The 27,029-nt window shown below is 55.5% G+C and overlaps 1 protein-coding gene across 1 annotated transcript in view; it reads left to right on the top strand.

Moving 5' to 3' along the window:
* Positions 1-27,029, top strand: part of TMEM132C (transmembrane protein 132C) — a 153,101-nt gene that overhangs the window by 35,860 nt on the left and 90,212 nt on the right. Inside the window, exon 4 of the mRNA XM_075534619.1 lies at positions 20,282-20,428. Within this exon, the coding sequence (XP_075390734.1) occupies positions 20,282-20,428 (147 nt within the window). The remainder of the gene's footprint in view (positions 1-20,281; positions 20,429-27,029) is intronic.

Raw genomic sequence — 27,029 nt, 5'->3', positions numbered from 1 at the left:
AGGCTCAGGACTCCCTTTGCAGGGTTCTACAGGAGCCCCAGCAAGCATGTCTGCGGCTGCTGGGTGGAAGATAAAACTAGGGCAAGGCGATTAAAGGAAGGGGAGGGGGTGGCAAACAACACCTGTGTTTTCTATTTAAAATGTGGTGTGAAATTAATGGAAAGATAGAATGCCTCGGAGTTTGCTCGCTGCTGACATTTGTAGAATTCATAAAAAGCAGATGGCCTGTTCTGTCGAAAGGACACCGGACCCAGAACACAATAGATAAAGAGAGCGTTCAAACCCCTCCGCTGGCCCCATCCATCCTGACGGTGATTGCTTCTCAAGGGGTCTGGTCCAGAAGCCCTGTGGTGTGGCAGGCTACGAAGCACTGGTCTTCCGTTCAGTGTTGGTCCCCAGTCACTGCAGGGAGGCTGCCTGCTCCCATGAAGAGGTATCCTCTCAGAAACCCCATGAGGGAGGGACTCCTACTCCGTCCTGCAGGCTCCCCCAGCCACCGTGGGCCTGCTTTGGTGTTTCTCTAGGAGGACAGGTCCACCCGGCGGTGGGAGGGGTTTGGCTTTTGTTTGATTTCGAGAGGGGAGTGCCTTCACACTGAATGATATGGCTGTACTGCAAACAAAGGTGCCTGACAGTTTCAGTCGGGTCTTACAATCCATATGGTGCCTACTCCCACTGGGCCTCTCCCTGCCAGGGAAGCCCCCCTCCTGCCCCAAGGAAGAACCTCAGGTAGCTTCAAGGGGCCCCCCAGTCAGGAACAGACTGAGGAAGAAGTAAGTGCACCCAGCAGCCGCTGTGGTGCCCCTGTACGTGTCAGTAGAACAATCATGCGGTGTCCAGAGCCCTGGTGACTGAGCGCCAGACTGATAACAGAACTGTCAGCAGTTCAAACCCACCAGCCACTCCGTGGGAGACAGATGAGGCTGCCTGCTTCTGTAAAGCGTTACAGCCTTGGAAACCCTGTGGGGCAGGTCAGCTTTGTCTTATATGGTCCCTATGACTTAGGATCCACTCCAAGGCCTGGTGTTCCCTTTGGCTTTTATCTGTTAGAAGAACTCATGGAGGTGCAGGAGCCCTGGTGGTTCAGTGGTTAGGCATTAGGCTGCTATCCTCATGGTTGGCAGTTCGAAAGCACCAGCAGATCCTCGGGAGAAAGACTGGGCTTTCTACTCCCGTAAACCGTTACAGTCTCAGAAACCCACAGGGGGCGCTGTGACTCACACTGACTCCACGGGGAGGAGACCCACAGGGGGCCCTGTGAGCCAGCACTGACTGATGGCGGTGAGTTTGTGCTTGTGGAGGTTTGGTGGTTAAAGCGCTTGCCCGTGCACCTTGCAGGCCTGGACGGGAACCCTGCAGTGGCTCTGCAGGAGAAACATGCAGCCGGTCTGCTACAGGGACCGCCTTGGAGGCCTACAGGGCAGGTGTGCTGTGTCCTGCAGGCCACAGTGAGTCAGGATGAGCCCACAGCAATGGGCTGGGAGCGTCCAGGCCCTTCTTCCAAGGCGCCTCTGGGTGGCCTAGACCCTCCCACATGCCAGCTGCCTTGAACTTGAGAGCAGCGATCTCTCACCGCCACTGGGGGCACATTGCTGAGGCTCGGGTCCATCAGCATGCTCCCCACGAGCTATAGTTTCCCAGGGCTGGAGCTGGTGGACCCACCTATGCTCATTCCCCACAGTGGTCCTCAGGCCACCCTCCCCTCAAACCCAAACTAATCCGGTCCCCTGGGCACCATGGAACATGCTCCCAACATGCTCACGCCGAGCTCTGTGTGGAGGTTATCGGGGCTTTCTTCCGAAGCACCCGAGTGGGCTGGAACCTCTAGCCTTCCTGGCAGCAGCCACGCCTTTCCCAGGGGTGCAGAGCCAGGGCCAGCCGGTGGGCCTTGCTCCTCTTCCTGGTCACCATAGGAGTGAGGACTCAGGATCGGGCCTACACCTGTCTTCTGCGCCCTCCTCTGGCTGGGCGAGGAGTCTGACTCCGTGCAAGCCCACGTGCGGGGAAGCCCACGTGCAGGGGAGCGGCGCCATTGGGCAAGCATGGCCGGGAGGGAAGAGCTGCGCAGTAAACACATCATGGTTGTCAGATCCAGTTAAACCCAGGAACCCGCCCACCCTCCCGCCTCCCTCCTCCATGCTGCAGACCCTGTCTCCCAGCACACAGACACTGGGGCAGGGGTTGGGTTGGGGTGCTGGTGGTGTTTGCGGGGTCCCATCCCTGGCCGACCCCTCACCCATTGCTGCTGACTGCCATGGGCTGACTGTAGGGTTTTCGGGAATTGATTCTGAGTTCCACGTAGGGGGAAGGGAAAGAGAGAGAGAGCGAGAGAGAGAGAGAGAATGAGAATGAATGTGTATGTGCTCTGAAGGAGGGGCGATGCCAGCCTCAGCATGGATGTCACAGGTTAGGAATGCTTTGGAGTACACATAACAGGAAACTTGCTCAGACGCACCTGGTTTTAATCGACTTGCAGGGGTGGCCTGGGGCAGAGGGCATAGAGACACAGGTGCAACAGCTCCTCGGTGCCCTGGCTCTGTGCCAGGACCCCTGTGGCCCTGCTGGTGTCACCCTTGGCCTGCAAGATGACCAAACCAATGTTCTCGGAGAGGACCACTGGCTGGCCAAGGTTTTGCAGTAGGAATCCCTCAGGAGTGGACTGACTCGGTTTGACCTGGGGTCATGTGCTGCTCAACATATACAAGGATTTCTGTTTTACGTGTTAATGACACGTTAACTATCACGCCCTCATATAAACATTTCGTTTGAAAGCTTCCCTTTCTCACTTGCTGTGGAAATCTAGACTCAGCCAGACCTGCTCAGAGCCCTCCCACTGTCATGGCTGGCTGTGGGCACGAATGCAGAAGGATGCACACAGGGTCAGCGGAGCACCTCTTCCTGGTGTTATGGCCCAGCACGCATGCAGATTTGGGGACACTGATGTGTGCCTTTGAGGGGAATAAGGTAGACCACAGGGAGCAGGCAAAAGGACATCAAAGGCTCCGTGGTAGGAGGTCCAGACCCTCCCACCTCATCATGGAGCCGTGTGTGTGTGTGTGTGTGTGTGTGCGCGCGTGTCTGTCTGTCTGTCTGTCTGTCTGTCTGTGTGTCTGTATCTGTGCGCATGCACGCTGCTGCTTAGCAGAGTAAGGTAGACCAGGAAGAAAGGCCTGTCTACTGGCGGCCAGTCCATGAGAACCTGAGATCACAGGTGGGAACCCTGTCCCACCTGCAGCCAGATCACAGGGACTGTGCAGGACTAGGTAGGTAGCTTGTTGCTCCCCTGTGTGTGCGCTCAACTTGGTGGGGATTTTGTGGACCCTTTGAGCTGGTGTTTGAGGAGAGCGCAGGCTTCCGACGTGACGTGGAGCAGGATGTATGGGTACTGGCAGATGTGCAGAGAGCCTGGTGTCTGAGCAGGACTGTCGGGTTGGTGGTGGCAGCTGCTGGGGGGGGGGGCACTTATGAGCTCAGATTGCCAGTGCTGGGGCGCGCGGCTAATTCAGGATGGCAGCCTGCTTACCAACTGTTATACCCCTGCCTCCGCACTCTCCAGCCATGTTTGGGTGGTTTCTTCTGGAAATGCTTTGCTCTGGAGCTAGTAAGAGATGCGGCAGGGCTGGGAGAACAAGGGAGAGCTACCGCTGCCACAAGACACAGTACCGACAGAGGCAGGAAGTTCACATTGCTGATAAAAACCTCCAGTTGTCACCACGTCCAAGAAAGCAGACCTGGCGCTGCTCGGTGATTGCCTGACTGATTGTCGTAGATTATAGCTGTGTTTTAACAAAGCAGCCCGTCAGGCCGGTGGTTCCAGGGGGTGGTTATGTTTTCCCGCTCCTTCTCCTCGTGTGCAGCTGTGAACCGGGACTGAATCTGCTATCGTGGGCCTCAGAGTCTCTTGGTCAAGGAGTCAGGCCCCGACCCCTGCCCTGAGGCACAGGGCTGACACACCGGGGATGACAGGAACCGGCAGCTGGCACCAGCATGGTGCACATGGGACTGTGCTCCCAGATCATTTGGCACCTGCTCTCTGGGCTGCTGCTTGGGAGAAGCTCGATAGGAACCTGGAGGCCTGAACTGTGTTGCTCAGACGCTTATCAGCCACCTTAGGGGCACGCCCCTGCTCTTGCACACTTTTCTCTCTCATCTGCCAAATGTGCATATCCACCTTGGTCTGTCCTCCCATCACCCATCCGTCATTCAGCCTTCACCAACTCCACTCATCCATCGCCAGGCCATCCCTCCACCTGTCTTTCCATCCATCTATCCATCATCTGTCTGTCCATTCACCAACTCCATTCATCTATCGCCAGGCCATCTATCCATCCGTTTATCTATAATCTGTCTATCCCCTGTAGTCCATCCGTCTATCTGTCCATCCATCCTTCTCTCCACCCATCTATCCATCCACCTATCTGTCCATCACTTGTCTGTCCATTTACCAACTCCATGCATCTGTCACCAGTCCATCTATCCATCCATCCATCTATCCCACCATCTACTATTTCAACAAACACCTGATGTGTACCTACCATGTATTAGTCAGTGAGGGATACCTTACCTCGTGTGCCTTACAGCCCGGTGGAGGTGACAGACTTGCATCTGATGAACACACAGATGTGTGAATGCAGTCTACTGTCAAAGAACGTGAGTCATGAAACATGCAAAGCAGATTTTATCTGAGGGGCCACAGGAAGCTAGAGCTGTCCTTGGTGCCCTGGAAGGTCAGGGGTATCTTAGTTCTCTGCTGCTGGCGGGGGAGGGCAGGGTTCTCTCACAGTTCAGCAGGCTGGAAGTTCGAATTCAACTGTAGAGGAAAGATTTCTTCTCTCTTTCTGCTCTGGGGAAGGCCCTTGTCTCCTTTACACATCTGTGGATCAGAATTTTTTGCAGATCTCCATACATCTATCTTCTTTTAGGTCTAGAACAGGGGTCCCAAACTGCAGCCCGCCGAGGACATTTATTCGGCCCACCGGGTGTTTTTGCCCTGTTTGTTTTTTCACTTCAAAATAAGATACGTGCAGTATGCATAGGAATTTGTTCATAGTTTTGTTTTTTTTTTAAACTATAGTCCGGCCCTCCAATGGGTCTGAGGGACAGTGAACTGGCCCCCTGTTTAAAAAGTTTGAGGACCCCTGGTCTAGAAGGTTCCCTGAGCAGGGGTCCTGGGTTCACAGGATGCGCTCCACTCCCATTGTTGGGTAATAACAACAGCTTTGACCTGAGTGCATCAGAAGACTCACAAGTCAGTCCGCCTTGTGAATACATTGGCACGTGCACGTTGGCCCTCTGGACGATGTTTCTCTTGTTATCACCAACCATGGGGTATCTTTATTCCAAAGAATATGTTTCTGCTGAAGCACTGCACAATAAGCGTATAGACCACCGTCCATGGTGTCACCCTTCTGACAGTGTCACCTGGTCCAGGCTGTATCCTGTGCCTCCCCCTCCCATCACCCACCTCCCTGCCTTCTGACCTTCTAGTTGCCCCAGTGCTGAGTGCTTTTGTGTGGGTCACCCTGGGCTACAGTGGCCCTAAGACAAGAGGTCCTTATTCCCAGTCCTTTAGCACAAAATAATGTGGCCATTCCCCAGGGCCATGTGACCAGGGCTCTATATTATCACCTCTGTGTCCTCTAACTTGTGTTAGACCCTGGGGCTGCCGAGCACATGGCCAGAAAGGAGGGGTCTTCAGAGGGGAACAGAGACCTTTCCTCCCCAGTCCTGGAGCGGAGACGTCCAAAGGCAAGCTGTGGGCAGGGCCACGGCCCTTTCAAAGGCTCAGGGGATGGCTCCTCCTCTGCACAGCTTCTGGTGGCCCGGCGGTCCTTGGCTTGTGGCCGCATCACTCCCACGCCTGTCCTTACAGGCCATCTCCTCCATTTCTCCTTGGTGTGTGTCTCAAAGACACTGAACACAGGCTTAGGACCCACCCAAGGAATCCCTGTTGGTCTTACTACAGAGCTGCCCTGCTGGCCCCGTGGGTTGACTGCACGGTCAGTGGTTCCACCCCATCAGCCACTCCTGGGAGAAGGGTGAGTACATCCATTTCCATAAAGACTCTAGGAAACACTGGGGTGCAGGTCTGCAGGCTCGCAGTGCTGCAGGCTCCACTTCCCAGATCTGAGTGGGGTGAGCTGATGGGTGCCAGCGGCCCTTTGAAGTAGGCTGTGCTGGAGGTGGCCCTCAGTGGTGTACCGCAGACCACTAAGTGCACAGGCTAAACTGGCGGTGACAGGGCACGTGGTGCTCCTCCACCGAAAAGAATGTGGACTCAGGCTTGCTGACGGGGCGGAAGCGGTTTTATCCAGGAGACGAAAAGACAGCGTCTGCCACCTCCAGCCTCATCTCTGCCATTGACACTTGGCTCAGGCTCTTCAAATTTTTACCTTCCACCGGACACCTATTGATCACACAGCACGTGAGCATGGTTACACAGATGGGGGTATCCGGCCCCGATGCCTCCCCTCCCTGCAAAAGCGGGAGCCCAGGGTCTAGCTGAGGCAGGGGTGGGACACTGGAGTTTGTCTCCCCATGCCTTCTAAGTGCCGCAGAAACTGCAGAACACTCTGACTACAGAGGCCTTAGGTCTTGAATGCTGGTGGGGCCTGGGTGTGGGAGTAGGGAGGTGCATACAGTGAACTTTGCTCTGGTCCCTGAGATGTGACTTCACATTTGTGCAAATTGGGTGGTTCTCCCTCTCCAAGGGAGGACAGTAAGGCCTTGGAAAGCCGTGGGGGCAGTTCTGCCCTGTCCCACAGGGTGACTGTGAGCAGGGCGGCTAGGTGGCAGGGGTCTGTGTTTCCCTGTATGGACTGAGAGGGCAGACTTCCCTAAGAGCTGGTCTCTGGAGCCCCAGGACTTGCTCTGAGCTGCGCACCAAGGACGTCCTGTGTTCCTGTGCCCGCCTGTGGTGTGCGCCCTCTCACATGGCTGCCTCTTCCTGTGGGCAGGAGAGTGAGTGCTGCAGGTTGGTGGGCAGGCACCCCTGAATAAAGGAGCTCTAGTGAATTGGGGCTTCTGCACTGGGTTGCTACTACAAGGTCAGCAGTTTGAAACCATCAGCTTCTCCGAGGGGGAAAGGAGGGGCTTTGTACTCCCGCTCAGAGTTGCTGTCTTAGAACCCCACCTGGCAGGTATGCCCTGTCCTGCAGGGTCGCTGTGAATCAGCGTAGACCCAATGGCCGTGGTTGTTGCTCTTGGAATCCCTGCACATCACGGCCTCATCTTCAAGTTACCTGTGACGCTGAGGGGCTGTGCACCTGAGAAAAGGTACTCGCTCGGTCTAGTGGACAGCTACTTGCTCAGAACTCCATGGAAAATAACTGCCTTTGCCACCGAGTCAGCCCGCCATGCCAGCCCTGTGGGTGTCCAGGAGGATGTGTGCCCGCAGGGCCTTCAGCTGGTTCTCCAGCACTTTCTGCAGAGCTGCCCTTGGGAGGACTCCACTTCCAACCTCTAAGTCCACCGTTCACACTATACACCAGCCAAGGGTGAAACTCGGCACTGTCTCTCGAGCCTGGCAACCCCACAGCCCACAGGGTCTTCCCTGCTGCCATCTTCACCGCCCCACTGGGTGGTGGGGGGTGTGCATCACCTGAGAAAAGGGGCTCAGAAGACCCCATGCCAGGCCGCAAGGAGGACAGGCAGTGAGCATGCTCTGCGCTGGGCTGTCTCAGGCAAGCACGCCCAGATGCCCCAGAAACATGGATGGCACAGAGGAACCAGGCCCGAGCAGGGGACCGAGGAAGAGCGTGTTTTGGTTACAGTGGGGCTCGAGATACGTGCACATTTATACCCGGGCTCACACAAACACACCCTGGAGCAAGCATGCGCAATTCAGCGTTCTCAGGTTCCTGGAGCCACAGTCTGTCTGGGGAGAAAGTGTGGTGGGCTGAGGCAGAGTCCTGCCTTCCATCCAGACATTGCGTTCAATTCCTTCCAGTGTGTCACACCGCAGGCACCGCACATCAACATGGGGGCTGTGTGTGTGTGGAGGGGGGGTGTCATCGGGCTGGAGAGCTTCCAGAAGCTGCCCATCTACTACGTCTCCTTCCCATGCTTGAGGGGACATTTCTAGACCCAGGCCAGGGATCTCGGCCCCAAGTCAGCCCCTGGCACTGTGCCAGGCCCAGTCCTAACCGTTGTCTCTGGTCTTCTCGCTGAGCTGGGGAAGAGGGCAGGGGTGGGGAAGCAGTTCCGTTCCAGGCCTGAAGGGTGACTAAGGTCCATCTTCCCAGAGGTCTCACCAGTCTCTATCTGACCCGTCAGCCTGGGTTCTTTTGTGATGCTGGGCCCTGTTCCATGTGTTCTCCCACCTTATCAAGTGCCTTCTAACGTGATCCCCTTTGGGGCAGTTGGCAGTGGCAGCTGGGCACCATCTCCTGCTTCTGGTCTCGGGGTCTGGGAGATGGTTGCTTCGTGGTGCTGCTCCTGCTCCAACCTCCATTTTTCCAGGTGGGGAACCCCACGGCCATTTGCAAGAGGCCTATGCCCTGAGCTGGGGCGGGAGGGAGGGAGAGGAAGAGGGCTTACAGCCCCATTTCCCTGGCTCCGGAGCCCCGGCTGTTAGCCCCAGCGCTCTCTGGGCACGTGAGGGTATCTGTGGTGTGTGAGGTGGGGTTCTCTAGAGATAGAAAGCCAGTGTTGCGGATAGAGACACATATCGAGAAATGGCTTACACAGACAGAAACAGCCATGTCCATTCTGGGTCAGGTGAAGCTTCTCCTGACTCTCAGAAGCTGATAAGCAGGAATCCTGCTGAAGCAGGGGTTCAGGTTGGTAGCTGCAGAGGTCCAAAGTGGGCCAAATCAACCTGCAGTAGGCTGCCTGCTGACGGCGCCCGGACTGGCAGGCGATGCAACGGGGGTCAAGGAACCAGACACTAGATACAGAAGGCCAAACGACTCTGTTCTTCTCTCAGGCTGTACCACTGGTGTCACCGGCTGCCACACAGTTGATTAGTTGAGTTCCTCCCCTACCCTTGCCTAGGAGGGCTTCTTGACATCAGGAAAGCCTGCCCAGCACCGTGGGCAACAGGAAAGGAGCCCACCACTGCCAGCACCCTTGTGATTGGTAATGAGAGCAGGACTGCTGGCCAGAGACAACGTGCCATCCACCGAACCAGTATGCTGTCCGGTGCTCTGTTCCCGACCGTCTCTTGGAAAGCCACAACTTAGAGGCACATTCAGTTGGCAGCAGGTGAGCACTTGGGCATCTCCAGATGAGTGGTTGATTCTGCCCATGGCTGTGCTCAAAGCTGCCTGGCCCCCATCGGCATGGGGTCAGAGGGTGGGGTGGGGGACTTCCATCCTGTGTCACCGGCTGAAAGACTGGGGCCAACAGGAAATGTGCCCCCAGCTACTTCTGGGATGTCTTCTCCGTGCACATGTACATCTTAAGCAGCCTAATCAATGCTTTATGTGTTCCCGGGCACTGAAGATGAAGACACTTTCCTTACACCTCAGGGCCTTTGCCCTGTCCTCAGCATGATCCTGTGCCTGGTGTGCTGGCCATTGGCCTCGTGCCCAGCCCAGAGCTCACACGTTCCTCCAGACTCAGGTCTCACGTGGAAACCCCTTTGGGGCTCCTTCTCAAGAACCCCAGGCTCTCCTGTTAGATACTCCAGCAGCAGACAGACAGCAGACTGAGCAAGGCTGCCGGGGGAGTTCCGCCAGAACGCTCCTTTGCATCAAGACTGGTCCCAGGTCTTTGGACATGCCATCAGGAGCGATCAGCCCTGGAGAAGGACAGCGAGCAAAGAGGAGGAAGACCCTCAACTAGGTGGACTGACACAGTGGCTGCAGCACTGTCCCCCCACCCCCCAGCGATGGTGAAGGTGGCGCAGGGCTGCGCAGTGCTTCCTTCTGTTGTGCAAGGGCATCTCAGTGCCACGAACACCAACTGCAGTGCCACCAGCTCTTGCCACAGCCTGCCTCTGGCAGTAGGCCTGACCTTCTGCTGGTCGGCTGTGCACATGTTCCTGACGGTTTCCTCTGGGCTAGTGACACTTCTCTCACACTGTCTCTTGAGGACTCTGAGCTCTGTGGGATCTGCATGGTCTACACGGACCTCCCAGGTTCTTTTGTGCTTTTATTTGCATATTTTTGGATCCTCTTTACTTGACTGGAGACCGAACCAGTCAGCGCCCACACATACACACACACACCACCCCCAGGGTGCCCGCGTGGGGTCAGAGTGGAACTTGGGGCCACCAGATATTCCGGGGCTGATTTTTCAGAAGCAGGTTGCCTGAACTTTCTTTCAAGGTACCTTTGTAGCCAAGCACGTGAGCCAGTGTCACCCCCAGGGACTACAGTACCCCTAAAACCAAAGCCAACCCCACTGCCGTCAAGTTCACAAATCGAACAGAGCAGAAATGCCTGCCCCTTCGGGTTTCTCAGACCTTAAATCTTGACAGGCGTGAGCAGCCTCATCTTTCTCTGCAGAGTACTTAACCCAGCATGCCACCAGGGCACCTCTACTTACAGGTACGCTCCGTGTATGTCTTACTCACGGCTGTCTACAAACAGAGTGTGAAGACCGGGAGCCCAGACAAGGATGCTCCCTCTCCCCACGACTGTCCAGCACTGCCCTGGAGGGTCTGGCCACGGCCAGCTAACAACGCCTGCTGCCACAGCGCCCATTCCGGTGCTGAGCAGCCCTGGGGGACAGGTGGCACTGTCCCTGTGGGTTCCCGCACAGAGCCGGATTGCCACAGCTTCCCCCACCAAGCGGCCCCACAGATCTGGAGAAGCTGCGCTCATGCCGAGCTTGTCCACTGAAAGGATCAAACCAAGGACACCCTGGTGTATAAACCGCTGGTCTCATAGTACAGAGATGTCAACTCAGACTCTGCTGCGGAGTCGATGCCGACTCATGCTGACCCCGGAGGAGAGGTAGCTCTTTTTGGAGCAGAAAGTCTGATTTTTCTCCCATGGAGAAGCTCATACCACGAGCTGGATCACTGAGGCTCACAAACCAAACTCCTCAGCCCGCACAGGGAGCCCCAGGTGACCGCGCCTCCCCACCCCAGCTTTGTTTTCTCCCCAAGTTAGGACACACTTCACCTGGAGAACTAATTGTACTTGAGAAGTGTCAGCAGCACTGGAGAGGAATGTGATAATGAGCTCTCGGGGAAGAGAGGGAGCCCTGGCGAGGAGGCAGACCACGGACAGGGGCTGCTTCTCCTCCTAAGACCACCGGCCCGGGGGCGTCCTTCAGATGTTCGTCTGAGGGACAGCTTCTCCGCAGGTGGCGTCTTCACGCTTTATCCCCCCACCCCCGCATTGTCTGAGAGAGGCTCGTGAAAGGCTTTTGGAAACCCCTGAGAAGAAAGGCTCTGTGCAGAACAGGCCTGCGTCGGAGCCCCGTGAGTTCTGTTTTGTATGCTGTGAGAGCTACCACCACCACCACCACTGGACCCAGTAGGGGAGAGGGCCCTCCAGGGGACATGGCGGGAGAGGGCTGCCCCCGGGACTCTGCGGACCTCACCTATAGGCCGGGCACCGGCTGTGCAGTGGGATGATTATGGAAAGTGAGGTGGGCACTGTTGGCACAGGGGGAATGTGGACATAGACCCCCTGGGCCTACCTCTAGCTGGTGGGTGTTCCCGGCACCAGTGTATGCAGTGTCTCTAGGTGGTTGGGGTGGGTCTGACTCATCGAGAGCCCGTGGACAACAGAATGTCAACCAGTCCTGCCCCATTGTCACCGTCACTGGGCGGGCTGGGGCCCGTGGTTGCTGCGGCCACTGTGAGTTTGGAGTGCTTCCAACCCAGGGGCTCCTCTTCCGGGCCAGCCCTGTATCCGACAGTGTGCTCTGGAAACCACCCGTGTGGTTTCTGGCCCCACTTCTCTGCTCAGGAACAAAGGGAAGGTGGCCTTTTGCTCCGAGGAGGGGACTGGGACGGCCTGATGTGTTCCAAAGCGGGTGATACCACCCCATGAGGAGCACTGGGAACATCTGGCAGGGGCAGGGGGGCCACAAAAGCAGATGCCGATACTTCATCCTGCATGATGGATACATTGTCCTGACAACCATTTATCTTAGTTAGGTGGGGTGGGCTCTGAAGGATATTAGTGTTTAGAAGGGGATAGGTCAAATCAGTCTGGGAACCTACAAATAGAGGAGCCCTGCACCACAGTGAAGCACTTGACCGCGAACCTAACCCCAGGGTGAGCTGCAAGACTGCCAGCTGCTCCAGAGGAGGACAAGGCAGGCTGCATCGTCAAGATGGACAACCTGAGAAGCCCAGTGGTGCGACCTTCGTGGCGTACGTAGTGGCTACCACAGAGGGCACAGGATAGGGCAGGTGTCATCTTTTGTGCGAGCAGGATCCACTCAATGGCGTGGCAGCAGTCGTCAGCCATCCGTGCGGCCCAGAGACGCAGACTGCATCCCGCCATCGCGTTCTCAGCAGGGACTTCCTGAAATTGACAACAATGGTTGAGTTGGGTCTGGGACTGATGTTGAGTTTTAAGAAAGCGCCAGGGGGTGCTTTCAGTGGAAGGCTTATAGATGCTCTCCCCCGACAGTAGTTTCCAGGGCTCCTGTTTGCCTCCAGGGCTCTAGAGATGCAGTTGCTTCTGGGGACCCTGACCAGCCCAGCCAGACAAGGCCTTAAGTAGCAGCCGCTTGGGGCAGGCAGACCCGTCAGGACCCTCCTTGGTTCTTGTGCCGCTCTGATAGCCACACACTTCGAGGCGGCCAACATTTGGCATCGCTTATGCACCTTGGACCCCTCTGGGTGGACGGGCCTCAGAAGCAGCCGGCCTATCAAAGCGTGTGCAGGTCTTCACAGCTGGGGTGGTGACATCATCTGTTGTCAACGTGAGACTGTGAAGAGTGAAGGGGTGAGGCTCAGCCTGTCAATCAAGTCGCAGCTTGATGACCTCATTTGGAGGCGCCGAGGACATAAATAACTCCCTGGAGGTGGGACATTCTCTCACTCCCTGCGAGGCATTCCTGTTGACAAGCCACATGGAGACACCCTGATGGAGCTGGAGCCTGGGAGCTGGAGGAGCCACGTGGAGACCCCTGCCGGCACTGAGATCCTTCCACCACCACTGGATCCACAAGACTTTCCACCCACTAGCCTGTGATTTTCCTGCATTCAGCATCATTGCGTATCCTGCTTGAGTCTAAAGAGGAACTTATGGACTAGTATCATACATATGGGCTAATATCAGTCTATGGACTTGATCTGGACTGGGCTGGCATGTTTGTCAATATACAATTGCTCTTTGTATATAAAGCTCTTTCTTATATACATATGAGGGTCCATGAATTTGTTTCTCTAGTCACCCCAGATGAACACAACACCAAACACAAGTCTGGCTTAACCCCCAAGGAACATCCGACTTGTGCTCCTCTGTGGACTGTCGGTGCGGGGTCACGGCTGGTAGGGTGACGGAGTGACTTGGTGGGCAGTGAGTTCATGCCCACGGGGGGAGCAGCAACTCAGACAAGGAGGGAGAGGAAGGCTGCGGCGCTCAGATAGCCATGTCCCCGTGTCACTGGCCTGCCCCTGCAGAAGCCGATGAGTTGGCTGCATCTTCTGCTGTACGTTTTCCTGACAACATCAACAATAAACAAAACAAATTGCATCTGCTTCATAACAAGTGCGTGTAATGGGCCAAAGGAAAGCGCTGCCCCTTGATGGAAAAAGCCCCGTTTAAGTGGCCTCTCCCTCCTTTGCAGCCTCCCTGCCCTGTTTGCTTCCTATGAATCCCCACCTGCTGGCCAGTGGGTCCCAGCTCCTGCCCACAACGATGCGCGTGGGTGCTTGCTCTGAAGCAGAGGTTAGGCTTTTCCTCTAAGAGCCCCCCTGGAGAGCTCGAACCTGCGACCTCTGGATAAGCAGCTGAGCACCAACCATTTGTGCTCACACAGGGCCTCCCCCTCAGCCACACGCTTTCTCTGTCCAAGCCCTTGCTGGTCTTGTCTCCATGTTGCTTTACTTTTGCTTTTAGCTGCTTCTCTGGTCCCAGAGATTGCGTCGACGACGCTCAGGGGGCTGTCAAGTTCCATGAATTGCCTCTCTCTCGTTTAATTCATCTGTTTCCTTCTGCGGCTGCCCCCGGCCCCAGCCACCACCGTAACACATTTCCTGTGTTCTTAGGAGAAGCGTGCACACATGTCTCCCACGTCTGTGTAAGCAGTGTCAACGTGTGAGTCACACTCCGTGTCTGATCTAGTCAAACTTGCACTCAGTTTCAGCACAGGGTGGAAGCCTGGCATTCTGCGGAAGCATGAACGCAGGTCTTTCGAGGAAGACATCGGTTTGAACTGGCAGCCCCGGGGGAACTGCTACCATCCTCTGAAGCCGGAGCAGAGAGGAGCTAAAACACTCACGTATCAGAATCGAACACAGTTTTCTCCCTGATCGGCTGATAGTTATAGGATTCTGTGTAACTAGTCACAAGGTAATCATGAGACACACACCCCCCTTGAAAATAGCTGTTTTGTCTAACTTACAGGCATCATGGGACCAGCATGGGCTAGTGTGTCTTACAAAGTTACTTTTTTGTTGGGGCCTCGCACAAGCATCCTTTGCTGTGCAGGCTTCGTAGTAAAGGAGGGAACGGGCTTCCTGGGCTTCCTGGAACAGCCCACTTGGAGCCTTAGCCACATTCCTTACCCTGCCTGGGTTTGCTTCAGGCCGGGTGGAGTTGCTTCTCTGTTCAAAAGATCAGTCCTAAGAGGCCGAAGTCCAGATAAGAGGGGAAGTCGAGTCTTTCAGTAAATGGAGTCTTACCTGCACCTAAGTGAGCTTGCTTCGTGATGGGAAATGCCTCAGCTGTTGAAATTTGTGTGCACCCCACCCCCCGCTCGACCAGGGGTGGTGGGGGGTGGTGTTTACATTCACCCTGTAGGAGCACGTTTTCTCTTGCAAAGGTTCTGCTTGGCGTCTTTTTGTTCTCAGTCCCTGGAGTGACTGGTAAATGCAGCAAAGTCCATCTATTTCCACAGGCCGCACTGAGAGCTCCTTCACAATCTAGGGATCGACCGTCCACTCCAGACGTCGTTTGCTTCTGACCACTCGCTGCTTCCGAGTGATTCAGGTTCCCAGAGGGTTGGCAAATCCATGGAGGGGTTCTTGCTGTCTCTTGGTGAGCCGCACGTGTAAGCCTTAATGCCTTGTAATTTAGCAGTAAATGAGCTATTAAGAAAGACTAAGTATATTCCTTTCCAGGGAGACTCCGGGGAATCTTTCAATTGATGCCTGTTCCAGTATTCATATTCTCCCACAGCTTCAAGAGCCCCGTTGTCGTTCCTTTAAAGCTTCTCTTGCTTGTGAGAGATACTCTTTAGAATACCGAATTGAAGACTGACAGTACTTTAGTGAAGTTAGGTAACTCCGTTTTTTAAAGTAGGCCCCATTCATAACTTAATAAAAAAGGTCTGGTGGGGATGTGAGGTGAGCATTGGACTGCCAACTGCAAGGGCAGTGGTTCAAACCCACCTTTCACTCCACAAAAGAAACCTGAGGCTGTCTGCCTCCATGGGGAGCAGCAGGTGGTTCCACACTGACGACCTTGTCGCTTACAGCCCAGGTGCAGCCGCCACCCTATCAGGGCGCCCACAGAGCTTACACCTTTGGGAATCCTACCTAGGATCACTGTGCCTTGGGATCAATCCCATGGCAGTCGTCGTGGGTATAATTGAGCAGCTGAAGCTCGTGGACATTCTGCATATTCCCACGTTTCCATCTTGTCCACCTGGATCCACGATAGATGTTTCCAAAGCTTTCCCCAAGAGGTTGGAAATGTCAGTGGGTGGATTTGAAGAGTCCCTGTCTTTATGGGTTGCCAGTGCAGAAGTGATTTAAGAGGCAGCATGTTTAGCTGCTAAGTCAGTGAGGTTGTCCCCTCGAGGGTCCTCGGGCTGGGCACCCCTTTCTTCTGCTGCTCTGGATGAGCAGAGACTGGTGGCTGCACCCTAAATGCCCACTTGCAAGCCTCCAAGTCCCCAAATCTTACATTGTGAATGAAGATCGAACAGCCTTAGGCTCACTGATGGAGAGGACCCACAAACCGTGACCCTCGTCCTCTGAACCCAGTGCTGCTCATTTCTACATCAGCAGCATCAGCGGCCGGCTTGCATGTACCGCAGTTTCGCGACACAGAATCTGATCGACACCCAGCAGGGCCCTTCTACTTGGACACAAATGCCTCCTCGCCAGCCTGGCCGGCAACCCGATGCTATCTGTTTATGAAACCATCACGTGGCCTCTGATACTTCTCTAATGATGGTCTCTGCAGCTCATTCAGACACGGGCCCCAAACGGTGCCTCCCTCAGCCGCCATCTGTCACCAAAGTTGCCCAGAGGTACCGCAGAGCAAAGGCGTAGGGATCTACTTCCAAAAATGCAGTCGTTGGGAACCCTCTCCGACACACACACACACACTCATTCACTCACTCACTCACTCACTCACTCACTCACTCACTCACTCACTCACGATCATGGTGAATCCGAACTGTCTCGGTGGCACTGGATGTGGTTTTCCGCATCAGGCGGAGTGCTTGTGGTGCACATGATAAACCTGTTTGGCGGCTGGCTGGAAATGTGGGGGCGGGGTGGGGGCTGCTCCATTCAGAGGCCCACGGGACAAAGGCTGGGCAGTCGGCTTCAACTATTGATCCCTCCCACGGAGGCCTTCCTCTTCTTGTGCCGTCCTCGGCGTCACCAGGCTGGACGTCTTTCTCCTGGGAGCTGTTTCTCCCGACAACATGGTCAAAGTGAGACAAAGTCTCGCCATCTGCACTTCTTCTTCTTTTTAAATCACTTTATTGAGGGCTCATACTCTTATCACAATCCATCCATCCATCCATTGTGTCAAGCACATTTGTACATTTGTTGCCATCATTGTTCTCAAAACATTTGCTTTCTGCTTGAGCTCTTGGAGTTAGCTCCTCATGTTTCCCCTCCCTTCCTCACGAACCCTTGATAATTTATAAATTATTATTATTTTGTCACATCTTACAGTGTCTGATGTCTCCCTTCACCCACTTTTCTAAGGAGCATTCTGACCCAGCTTCTCCTGAGACAGATATGTTGGTTCTCCACCGACACCCCCATTAAAGGCACCGATTCTTCTCAGCTCTGCCTTGTTCAGTGTGTAGCTATCATGTGTATGTGAGGCAACGGGAAACACCATGTCGTGGCCAGGCCCGCCTGAGTCCGAACAGTGCCCTCCTGGACAGGCTGTGGCGCTCACTGTCCCTGTGGGCTAGGTAGTGGCTATGACTGCCCTGTGGGATAGGCAGTGGGGATCACTGCCCCTGCAGGACAGGCGGTGGGGATCACTGTCCCTGTGGGCTAGGCGGTGGCTATGACTCCCCTGCGGGACAGGCAGTGGGGATCATTGCCCTGCAGTATTCCGCATGTGGCAGTACTTGCTCTGATGGTCACTGCTGACCCAGCACGAGACTGCAGGACAGGGTGGAACCGCCCCTGTGCATTTCAGAGAGTATAACTTTCTCAGGAGCAGAAAACCCCATCCTCCCGAGGAGCAGCCTTGGTGGCTACCACGGTCCACATGGTTGGCAGTTCAAAATCACCAGCAGCCCCACAGGGAAAGACAGGGCTTTCTACCCCCGTAATGGTTAACAGTCTTGGAAGGCTCCGGGGGCTCTCTGTGAGTCAGCATTGACTTGTTGGCACTGAGTTTAGTTTTTTGGCTTGTTTCTCTTGAGCAGCTGGTGGTGGATTTGAACTCTGGACCTTGCCAATCACAGCCCAATGCATTGCCACTGCACCCAGTGGGGCTCCTCTTGATGGTGCTTAGCTGCAGGAACCCATGCCCTCCCATTGCCTTCCTGATGGCACCCTGGAGAGCTGTGTCCCAGTTCCAGCACACAGGCCAGAGCAGGGCAGCCTGTGTGCTCTCTGACTGGGCTCTCCTCCCTGTGGCCTGCCCAGGAGGCACACCCATCCATTGGGCACTGGTGCTGCCAGGCCCTGGAGCCCCTGGCTGTACATCCCCTTGGCAGTGGGCTGGTGCGCCCTGAGGGATGGGTGGATGCAGGCAACCAGCACAGGTGAGGCCACAGAGCTGTGCCCGGGGGCTTCTTGTGGGGGTGGGGTCAGGGGTGTGGCTATCTTCTGGTAATGATGCTGCAGGGCCATCTGCACAGTCCACTTGGCTGTGAGGCCAACAATTGGGGACCCCCGGGTGTGAAAGCTGCGCTGGGCTTCTTCAGACCCTCAGAAGTGGGCTCGCGGGGCTCCCCAGCTCAGCCTTGGTCATGCTCTGCAGAGGGCAGCAGCTCCTGAGGCTCTATACTCCACCTGCACTTGTGCCAAGCAGAGCTGTCTCCAGAGAGTACCCCAGCCACACCCGCAGGAGTTGCAGCCTCATGGGCTTCAAGGGGTTTTGGGGGGCTGGATTCGTTTCTCCCCAGAAGCAGAACACCAGACCCTTCTTCGAACACTTCCCTGGGATGATGCCGCGCTGACCGGATGGCACTTCTCAGACAGTCGTACAGACACACTCAGGGACACACACAGACACTCAGATGGATGCACACACTCACACATGCAGACAGACCCACAGACAGATGCACACACTCACATAAGCAGACACACCCACAGACGCACGCAGGTATATACACAGGTGGATGCATGCACATACATGCAAATACACAGACAACACAGCCAGATGCACACACTCACATATGCACACACGCCCACAGCCACACGCAGGTATGCACACAGACAGATGCATACACACACACACACGCAGGCGCATACAAATACATGCAGGCAGGTCTCTTGGACAGGCAAGTCCGGTGTTGGAAGGAAGCTGCTGGCTTCACTGGGTGTGATGGATCGTCTCTGATGGATGATCCCCAGAGGCACCGGGGCCTCCTGCTGTCTAGCTCTGCAGCCTTTGGTAGCCCCTCACCGCATGCGGGGTGCACAGCTCCCAGCGGACCCCAGCAGCTTCTTGAGAAGAGGGTTTAGCAAGGAGAATGTTGTAGCCCCCAGATGGTAGCCCGGGGTGGGGAGCAGGCAGAATTCCCATGTTCAGAATTTGTACCAACATCGATTTCCTCCAAGGCACAATTAATCATCCCTGTATTACACCGACCCAAGCGGGCTCTGAAAGAGGGGCGATATCGCGTCTGGACTTTAACGAGTGTGAAGTGTGCGGTGCCTGCGGTGCCCTTGGCTTAGACTTACGGTGGCCCTGTGGGCAGCAGAAGGGGTCGCTGGTCCAGGGCTGCAGCCTCGTTGTGTCTGGAGTGCCGCCACCCCAGGGCCTCCTCCCCAGCACTGTCAGCATGATGGGGGTCAGCCGGGTCGTCTGAGTCTTCTCATTCCAGGTGTGCACTCAGTTTGTCGTCCCCATATCCCCACGTCTCTGGGATGGGGGCTCCGGGTCCTGTCTTTTGCACAGGCCTTGGGGACTCCGAGGGCTTCCTCTCGCACTCAGAGTCAGGCAGACAGAGGCAGGGGTGCCGCTGGGATGGGACCTGGGCCAGCGCGTCTCACTTCAAGGACAAAGCTTGTTCTTCTGGGTGCTGTCAGGTATTCAGCAGCACCCCCACCTCGGCCCACCTTCCCCACCATGTCTGACTGGATGAGTCCAGTGGACAGCCGCGGCTGGGCGTGTTCAGTAGAGGCGGGGTGGTTCATGTGACTGGAGAGGGGCAGCTCTGGAGGGAGAGGAGGGTAACATGCCTGGAAGGCGTCAGCAGTCAGAGACCTGCAGTCACTCCTTTGGGGAAGGACGAAACCTTCTCTCTGCTCCATTGAAAGATTAGTCTCATAAACCCCCAGGGACCATGCAGCCCACCCTGGGGTTGCTGTGGGTGGTCTCAGCGGGAGGACAACAACAGAGAAGGTTGGAAGGAAGGTCGGGGCGGTGGGTTTGTGTGAGTCAGGGAGGGATGGGCAGGGACAGGAGGTGACAGTGTACCTGCTGGGGGGGGACCTGTGGGGACTATTGGATGGACGTGTGCTCAGCTGAAAAGGTCGGTGTCCAGACAGTGCCCCACCTCGGGGGCAGTCACCCCTGCTAGCGACACTCACCATGGTGGGACCACCCTGCTCTTCCCTGTTGGTTCAGTGCCTAGGGAGCCCCTGCCTTCATCCTGCCCCCGGTCCAGGCTCGGAGTAGGCCCTCCAGCGTGTGCTCTGTTCTGTGCCATCGGGAGGCTGGAACATGAGGCAGGGTGAGTGGGCAGCTGGGTGACTCGGACGGGTGAATGGACACTCTGGGCCAGGCACGCCTCTAACCGGGTCCCCCTCTCCCACCCCTGCCTACAGAGCCAAGGTCAAGAAGGGTGTGAACATCCTGAGCACGCAGACCGGCGAGCCTCGGCAGTGGGACTCCACGCAAGAGATGGGCAATGGCAGCAAGCACTCCACCGCCACCGTGGTGTGCCAGCGACTGGGGCCTCGGCCTCACAACAGGTAAGCTCAGCAGCACTCACAGAGCAGTGTGCCCTGACCTCTGCCCGGGGAACAGTGCAGTGTGAGGCCCACAAGCTCTGCTGGGGTACTCCTATGCCCCCTCCTGGCACACAGGGCTGCATGACTGCGGTTGACTTCGCCCGGTTGGGCAGGTTTCTCTTCACGGAGTGGCCAGTACAGCTCCGAGCGCGCTCCAAGGCCCGTGGTGCTAGTGGGCTGCTCCAGGTGACAGAAGCAGTGTCCCCGGCTCCGCTGTCCAGCATGTCCATCATTTCCGCCACCGTCACCAATACAAGGTGACCCTGCAGGTCTGACTGGGATCAGAGGGTTTCCACAGCCAGGTTTTCAAAAGTAGCTCACCAGGCCTTTCTTCGTAGTCTGTCATAGTCAGGAAGCTACTCTGAAACCTGCTCGGCGTCACACAGCCTCTGCTGGCAGATGGTGGTGGAGGCGTGAGCATGGGGGTTGCACATAAGGTGTGTTGGCCTGGGATCCAACCCTCCTGCATGGAGGCCAGGATCAAACTCAGAACCAGCACTGTCTGATACACACAGGTCAAAACTCACAGAGACCCTACAGACAGGGCAGCATAGACCTGCTGCCCCTCTGGGTTTTGCGAAGTGTCACTCTGTACAGGAACATCTTTCCACTGAGAGAGACACAGGCCAATGAGGGAACATACCTTGTCCACAGTGACAGGCACATGGAGAAGGCTTAGGGAGTCCTCGACGACTCTTTGGGGGGAGGGGGATGGGGGTGTCTAGTCTGGAAGAACCTGAGGACATAGTGGGCTCAGCACTGGGCTGCCTGCCCCAGGGAGCAGTCGGGGGCTGCCAGCCTCCGCCCCAGGGAGCAGTCGCGTTGCTAGTCTCAGTCCAGGGGAGCAGTCGAGGGCTGCTAGTCTCAGTCCAGGGGTGCAGTCAGGCTGGCTGCCTTTGTGAAGATTCACAGCCTCGGAAGTCTGAAGGGGTGATTCTCCTCTGGTCCCCTGGAGTCCTTCTGCGTCGGAATCGGGCCTTGTTTGGGGGACTAGGGGTCAGAGGTGTGAACTCACCACCTGCTCCGTGGGAGAATGGGATGAGTGTGGGTTTCTGCAAAGATGCGGCGTCTCAGAAACCCTCCTTCCAGAATTGGGATGTAGGCATGTTCCCGTGACTGCTGTCTGTCCTCCACTCACTGCACTGAGGACGCCTCTCTGCCCTCAGCCCAGGGGAAGCGGTGAAAGCTGTCCCCCTTCCTGCTCCTTCCAACAAGTCGAGGTCCAACAGTGAGGCAGGGGCCCAGGTGGCACCATCGGATAGCACTCACTGGGCTGCAGACCCCCAGGTCGGTGCTCCCAAGCCACCAGCCCCTCTGCACGGGTGAGAGGAGGCGGCCGATGCCTGCCGACGCGCGGCCTGGGCAGCCCTGTAGGGTCGCTGTGAGTCAGAATCAGCTCCACTTGGTTGGCTTCCTTCATGTTTTGTTTTGTCTGCTTGGTCTGTTTGATGCTGGTGCAAACAGTCCGTGTGCTCGATCCGCGTGAACCTTGAAGGCTTGAGAAGTCCCCTGCAAGGGGTCTGGGAGCAGCGAGGTCACTTTGGGGCTCACTCAAGCCATGGCACGTCCACGCCCCTCACACACATGTGCATGCTGCATGATGACAGAGAAAGACGGGAGAATCCATGCACCTGAAGTGTGGGACTGGCCCGGCACAGCCAGAGCACCACAGGTGGCCAGAAGATGACCAACAGATCTGTGTTGGAACACGTCCAGCCGGAGCGCTTCTTAGAGGTGAGGAAGGAGAGACGTAACCTCACATGCTTTGACAGGTGGCCGGAGAGACCAGTCCCTGGAGGAGGACGTCGCGCTTGGTGGAGTGAGGGGGGTGGAGGGCAGGGAGAAAGAGGAAGGCCCTCCAGGAGATGGACTGACAGACACAGGGACTGCCACATGCGGCCCAGTGTAGCAGCCACTGTGAGGACGGCGCGGGACCAGGCAGGGTTGGGTCCGTGGTACAGGTTCTGTTGACAGGTGACTGCCCGACACCCAGCTACAGCAGCATCAAGATGGAGAAGCCCTCATGGGGAAACTGACTGACAGACCTAGGACTTGGGTCCCTCAAAAAGATTAGAGTGTCTGGACTAGGGTAGATTAGAAAGAATGCCCTGGAGATTCAACTCCACAGCCTCGGCCCCTAAACTCTGGGGCACATTCAACGGGGACCCACGTCAAGCAGCCCGGTTGGGCGGGTGGCCTGTGGTGAGTAGTAACATTTCCCCGAGAGGAGCGTGCATTGGGTGGTCACCCATTGGGAGGCATCCTTCTCTGCCCCCTCGCCTCTCCCCCTGCCGGAGCTCGCATGCGGGCAGTCTGAGCACCAAGGGCATTGAGCATCTGAGCATTAAACCTGGGGGGTGGCCCTGGGTGCAGAGAGCAGAACTAGCCTGGCCACCTCAGAGCCTAGAATGACCACTGTCTGAGAGGACTGGGCCCTTGGGCCACCCTCTCCTGGTCCCTCCAAACACAACTAGGGAAGAGCCGCCTTCTCAAAGTAGAGCGGGCTGGAGCAGCGCTTTGGGGACCTTCATTGGCTGGGCAGGGGGTGGAGATACAGTTGCAAACGCCCATTAGTGACAGTTGCGTGGGTTACCATTGATGTCATAGTGGTACAAAGCGTGAATCTGAGAAAACTCAAAGTCAGCAAACATGAAGAGGAACACACAGAGATCGATACCCTAGGCCTTTGTCTACGCACGAGGACTTTACTCAACTCCTAGGACAGAGTGGAACTTCCCCGTGGGGTTTCTGAGGCTGCACAGCTTTATGGCGGCAGACAGCCCTGTCTCCTTCTAAGGAATGGCTGGTAGATTCGAACCAACGATCTTTTGATTAAGAGCTCAATGCTTTAACCTACTGAGCCGTCAGGGATCCTTACCTAAGGATTAGTAAACTGAAGAGACTAGTTTGGCCATTTGGTATCATCTGCTGGGAGTGACAGATTGAAAAGGAGTAGCTTCTCATTCATCATTGAAAAGATAATTTCAAGGTTCATCTTAAAGTGCAATGCCTTCGGTGATGGGATAATGTCCACATGCCCCTGAGGAAGACCAGTGGACTAGATGACATTGACATCCAAAGAAAGGACACCCAGCAGGATGCAGGCATTTTCATTAATAGCACCCACAGATACAATGTTGCTGGAGACAATGCAACAGGGCGGTGGCAGCACCTGCCAGAAATTCAAGCAGGAATCAAAGTGGATGTGAAACGAGGGATGTCATTTTGGATCCAGTCAGATGGATCTTGGCGGAAAGCAGAAAAGAACAGAGAGATGCTGGCTTGTGTTTCACTGGGCGTGGATCATAACAAACGGCGGACAGTGTTGAAGCGAAAGGAAAGTCCAGGCCACCCCACGGTACTCACGGGGAGGCTGTGCGTGGGTCAAGAGGACAATGAAATGATGCACAGTGGAAACCAGCGATGTGTGTCAGGCTTGTAGCCTTTCGCCAAACTTACTCGCTCTGCGTGCTAAGGAAGCAGTCTGAGAAGCTAGTCTGGATGTGGTCTGGGCGTCAGGGTGGCAGGAAGGTTCGTTCACAGTCTGCGTCCTGCAGGCGACCCCACCCTTCGTGGACTTCATTTCGTTTGGCCGCTGCCTCCATGGGCATCGATGGCGGAGTGGTCGGCCAGGTGGCACAAAGCGGTGCCTGTCTCACTTTTTGTTCTCTCTGAAACAGAGTCGGTGGCCGCAGCTCATCGTGCCCTCCATTCAGGAGTGGGCAGTCCTACTGCTGGGACTTCCTTCTGCAGGCGAGAAAAATAAACCAGTCGAGTAATGAAAAGACAAGGCCTTTTCAAAAATATAAAATAATAAAATAACAACAAAACTGAAGACAGTGAATAACCTGCTCATTAGTATTCATTTAAGCAGCCTCGGTTGCATAACTTACGCAAATATGCTCAGCTCTTTGTTTTCAGAGAATTCTGGAATCTGAGCGTGTTCCTAGCTGCTTAATGTGAAAAGAGGGAGCAGAGCTGAGTGAATCCACCAGGGTAACCTGCGTTCCCCCAAAGGGAAGCGCCCAGACTGAGCCCTGCTAGAGCTCATACTTTAAGTTAGTGTGGACAGTATCCCCTAGAATAAAAATCTCGCAGGCGACTGCATCAGCTTGCGTTCTGGGTTCCCAGAGGAAGAAGTCAAGCCCCAGCCGATGCCAGTCCACTGGAGGGTCCTGAACATGCACAGCAGCTGCAGCCACGGACTCCAGCCCCTCAGTGTTGGGGACCGTGGCTGTGCTTGCCGGCCATCACATTGTTCGGCCACACACAGGGTCACCAGGAGTGGGGGGAGCTGGACCTTAACTAACAGCAAGGTGCAGGTGGGTGGTTGGAACAGTCCCAAAGGAAGGTTGTATCTCTGCCCACTGTCCCATGGCCACCTCTCACAAGCCAATCTCCACGTGGCCATTCTGCTCTCTCCCCTTCCATTTGCCTGGGTCCATCCCTCCCTCCCGGAGCCACACGTTATGAATGTGCTAGAGCCCAGTCTAACAGCAGAGCCCTGCAGGTTGTTATCAAGAGAATGAAAGAGAAAGAGAGATGGTGGTGGTTGGGGGGGCGGGTGGGGGGGAGCCGTGTGGCACAGAGGCAGTCTCCTAACGCAGAGATTATTTTAATAACTTTAAATTAGTCCTGCAGACACCTCACTTACCTCTCTTCTCAAAGGCGCGGTGACAGGCTGCTTGCTCTCCGTGCCTTTCCTGAATAACCTAATAGTTTTTCTTTCTGTTCCCAACATCGCATTAATGCTTCTTAAGTGGCCCTTATGATTCGGCGGCTGCTCCCCCTCCGGTGCAGCACTCTCACCAGTGCTGTGCACGCGGGGCCCCTAAACTGCAGCGACACCTCATCCATCATGCCTTTAATTTCCCACCTTGGGAGGAAGCACTAAAGCTCAAGTGAAGGATAAAAGCAAGTCGCCGTAACGCTCCCCTGGTAACCTGGGCCGTGGGGCAGGAAATCCACGGCGGGCAGCCCACAGTCAATGGGCTAGGATCGAAGGGCCAGTGGCCGTGACACTGACCTCCAATACCACTGATTAGGAAAGATAAAAGTTGATGTCCCCCTACAGAAGACTGGATGGATGAAATGCGGTACATGCATACAATGGGCTATTGCTCCGCCGTAAAGAGACGTCGCCGCGGCACATGCTGCAGCACAGATGGGCCTGAAACCCTTATTTATGTAAGGGAAAGAGGTCGGTCACCAAAGGACAGACACCGTGTGCTCTCGCTGCTGTGAAATAGGCCAGTGTACTTGGGGGTCCCAGGGGTGGGAGGACAGCCCTATATCGCCTGAATTTTTAATTTCAGGAAACAAAAAATCTTTGTTTTTCTTTATTTTCATAGTTATCAATATATATATATATACTAATATATACATTTAAATTAAGTGTTACAAAAACGTCGTGCTGGATGTTATAGGCTTAGCATAAGAGGCATTGCGCTCCTATTTGTAGTGGTAGGATGATTTAAACCAGGACAGTGATACACGCTGCACAAGTTAGACGTGTAAACACTGTTCAACTAGCCAACGTTTTGTTATGGATACTTTCACGACAGTTGATGGAAAACAAAGATAGACATTGACTTCCATCTGTGAAGGTCTGGGTTGGTGAAGCAACTCTGCCTTAGAGAGGTAGCAGGTTCCCCAACTCCTTTCCCGCTGTGGCCCCACCAATCCAAGGCACAGCTGTGGTTAACCTGACCCCAGGTGAATCACCACCCCAAAGGGGGAAGGGACAGGGCCTTGGAGGGCCCGTCTCCTCCCTTCAAAGACAGGATCCAGAAACAACTTCCATTCACACGCCTTGGCTGGAACACAGATACACAGCTACCCTAGCTGTAGGGGACGCTGGGAAGAGCAGTCTTTTGTCCTGTTAGCACAAGACTGAAGGGACCCTGCCACATGGATGCATGTTTAAAATACCAAGAGGACACATGTTAGGGGAAAACCAGAAAGGTACCCTGGTGGCAAGGGCCTCTCTGAAGTGCTCTTCTTGCCCTTGCTCTCCTCCTGCTGCTCAGGTCTGTCAAGGATTAAATTGTGGGTCCCCCAAAATATCTGTCAACACCCTGGGAGACAGAGCTGCTGACAAGACACATGGGCCCACCTTGATGCAGAGACCCCTGCCAGCGCTGAGATGTTTCCAATGCCACTGGAACCACAAGACTTCCCACCCACAGGCCTGTGATCTTCCTGCATTTGGTGTCATTGCATGGGTTTCATGAGTCCAAAGAGGACTTTATAGATTGGTGAGTTCATTGGCTTATTTTGCCAACCTGGCTGATAAACACATGTGGGGCTTATTGAAGGGCGGAGAGATCAATGGCTCAGTGAGCCTCTCCTTTTTAGTTCTCGGGTCTCTTGCTTTGTGATGGTCAGACCAGGGTGCAGCTGCCTTAGCCCGCTTCAACTGAAAAGGCTCGCTCACTTCCTGTAAGTCATCCCTGAGGAGAACCACATGGGCCTACCCCAATGCAGCCCTGGGTGCTGGAGCAGCCGTGTGGAGACCCCTGCCAGCGCTGAGATGCTTACACATCTCGGCTTTCTTCCTGCA

The sequence above is a fragment of the Tenrec ecaudatus genome, chromosome 16 (assembly GCF_050624435.1).
Source record: "Tenrec ecaudatus isolate mTenEca1 chromosome 16, mTenEca1.hap1, whole genome shotgun sequence".
In the NCBI taxonomy this organism is placed as follows: domain Eukaryota; kingdom Metazoa; phylum Chordata; class Mammalia; order Afrosoricida; family Tenrecidae; genus Tenrec; species Tenrec ecaudatus.
This window is presented reverse-complemented; position numbering and strand designations above follow the sequence as displayed.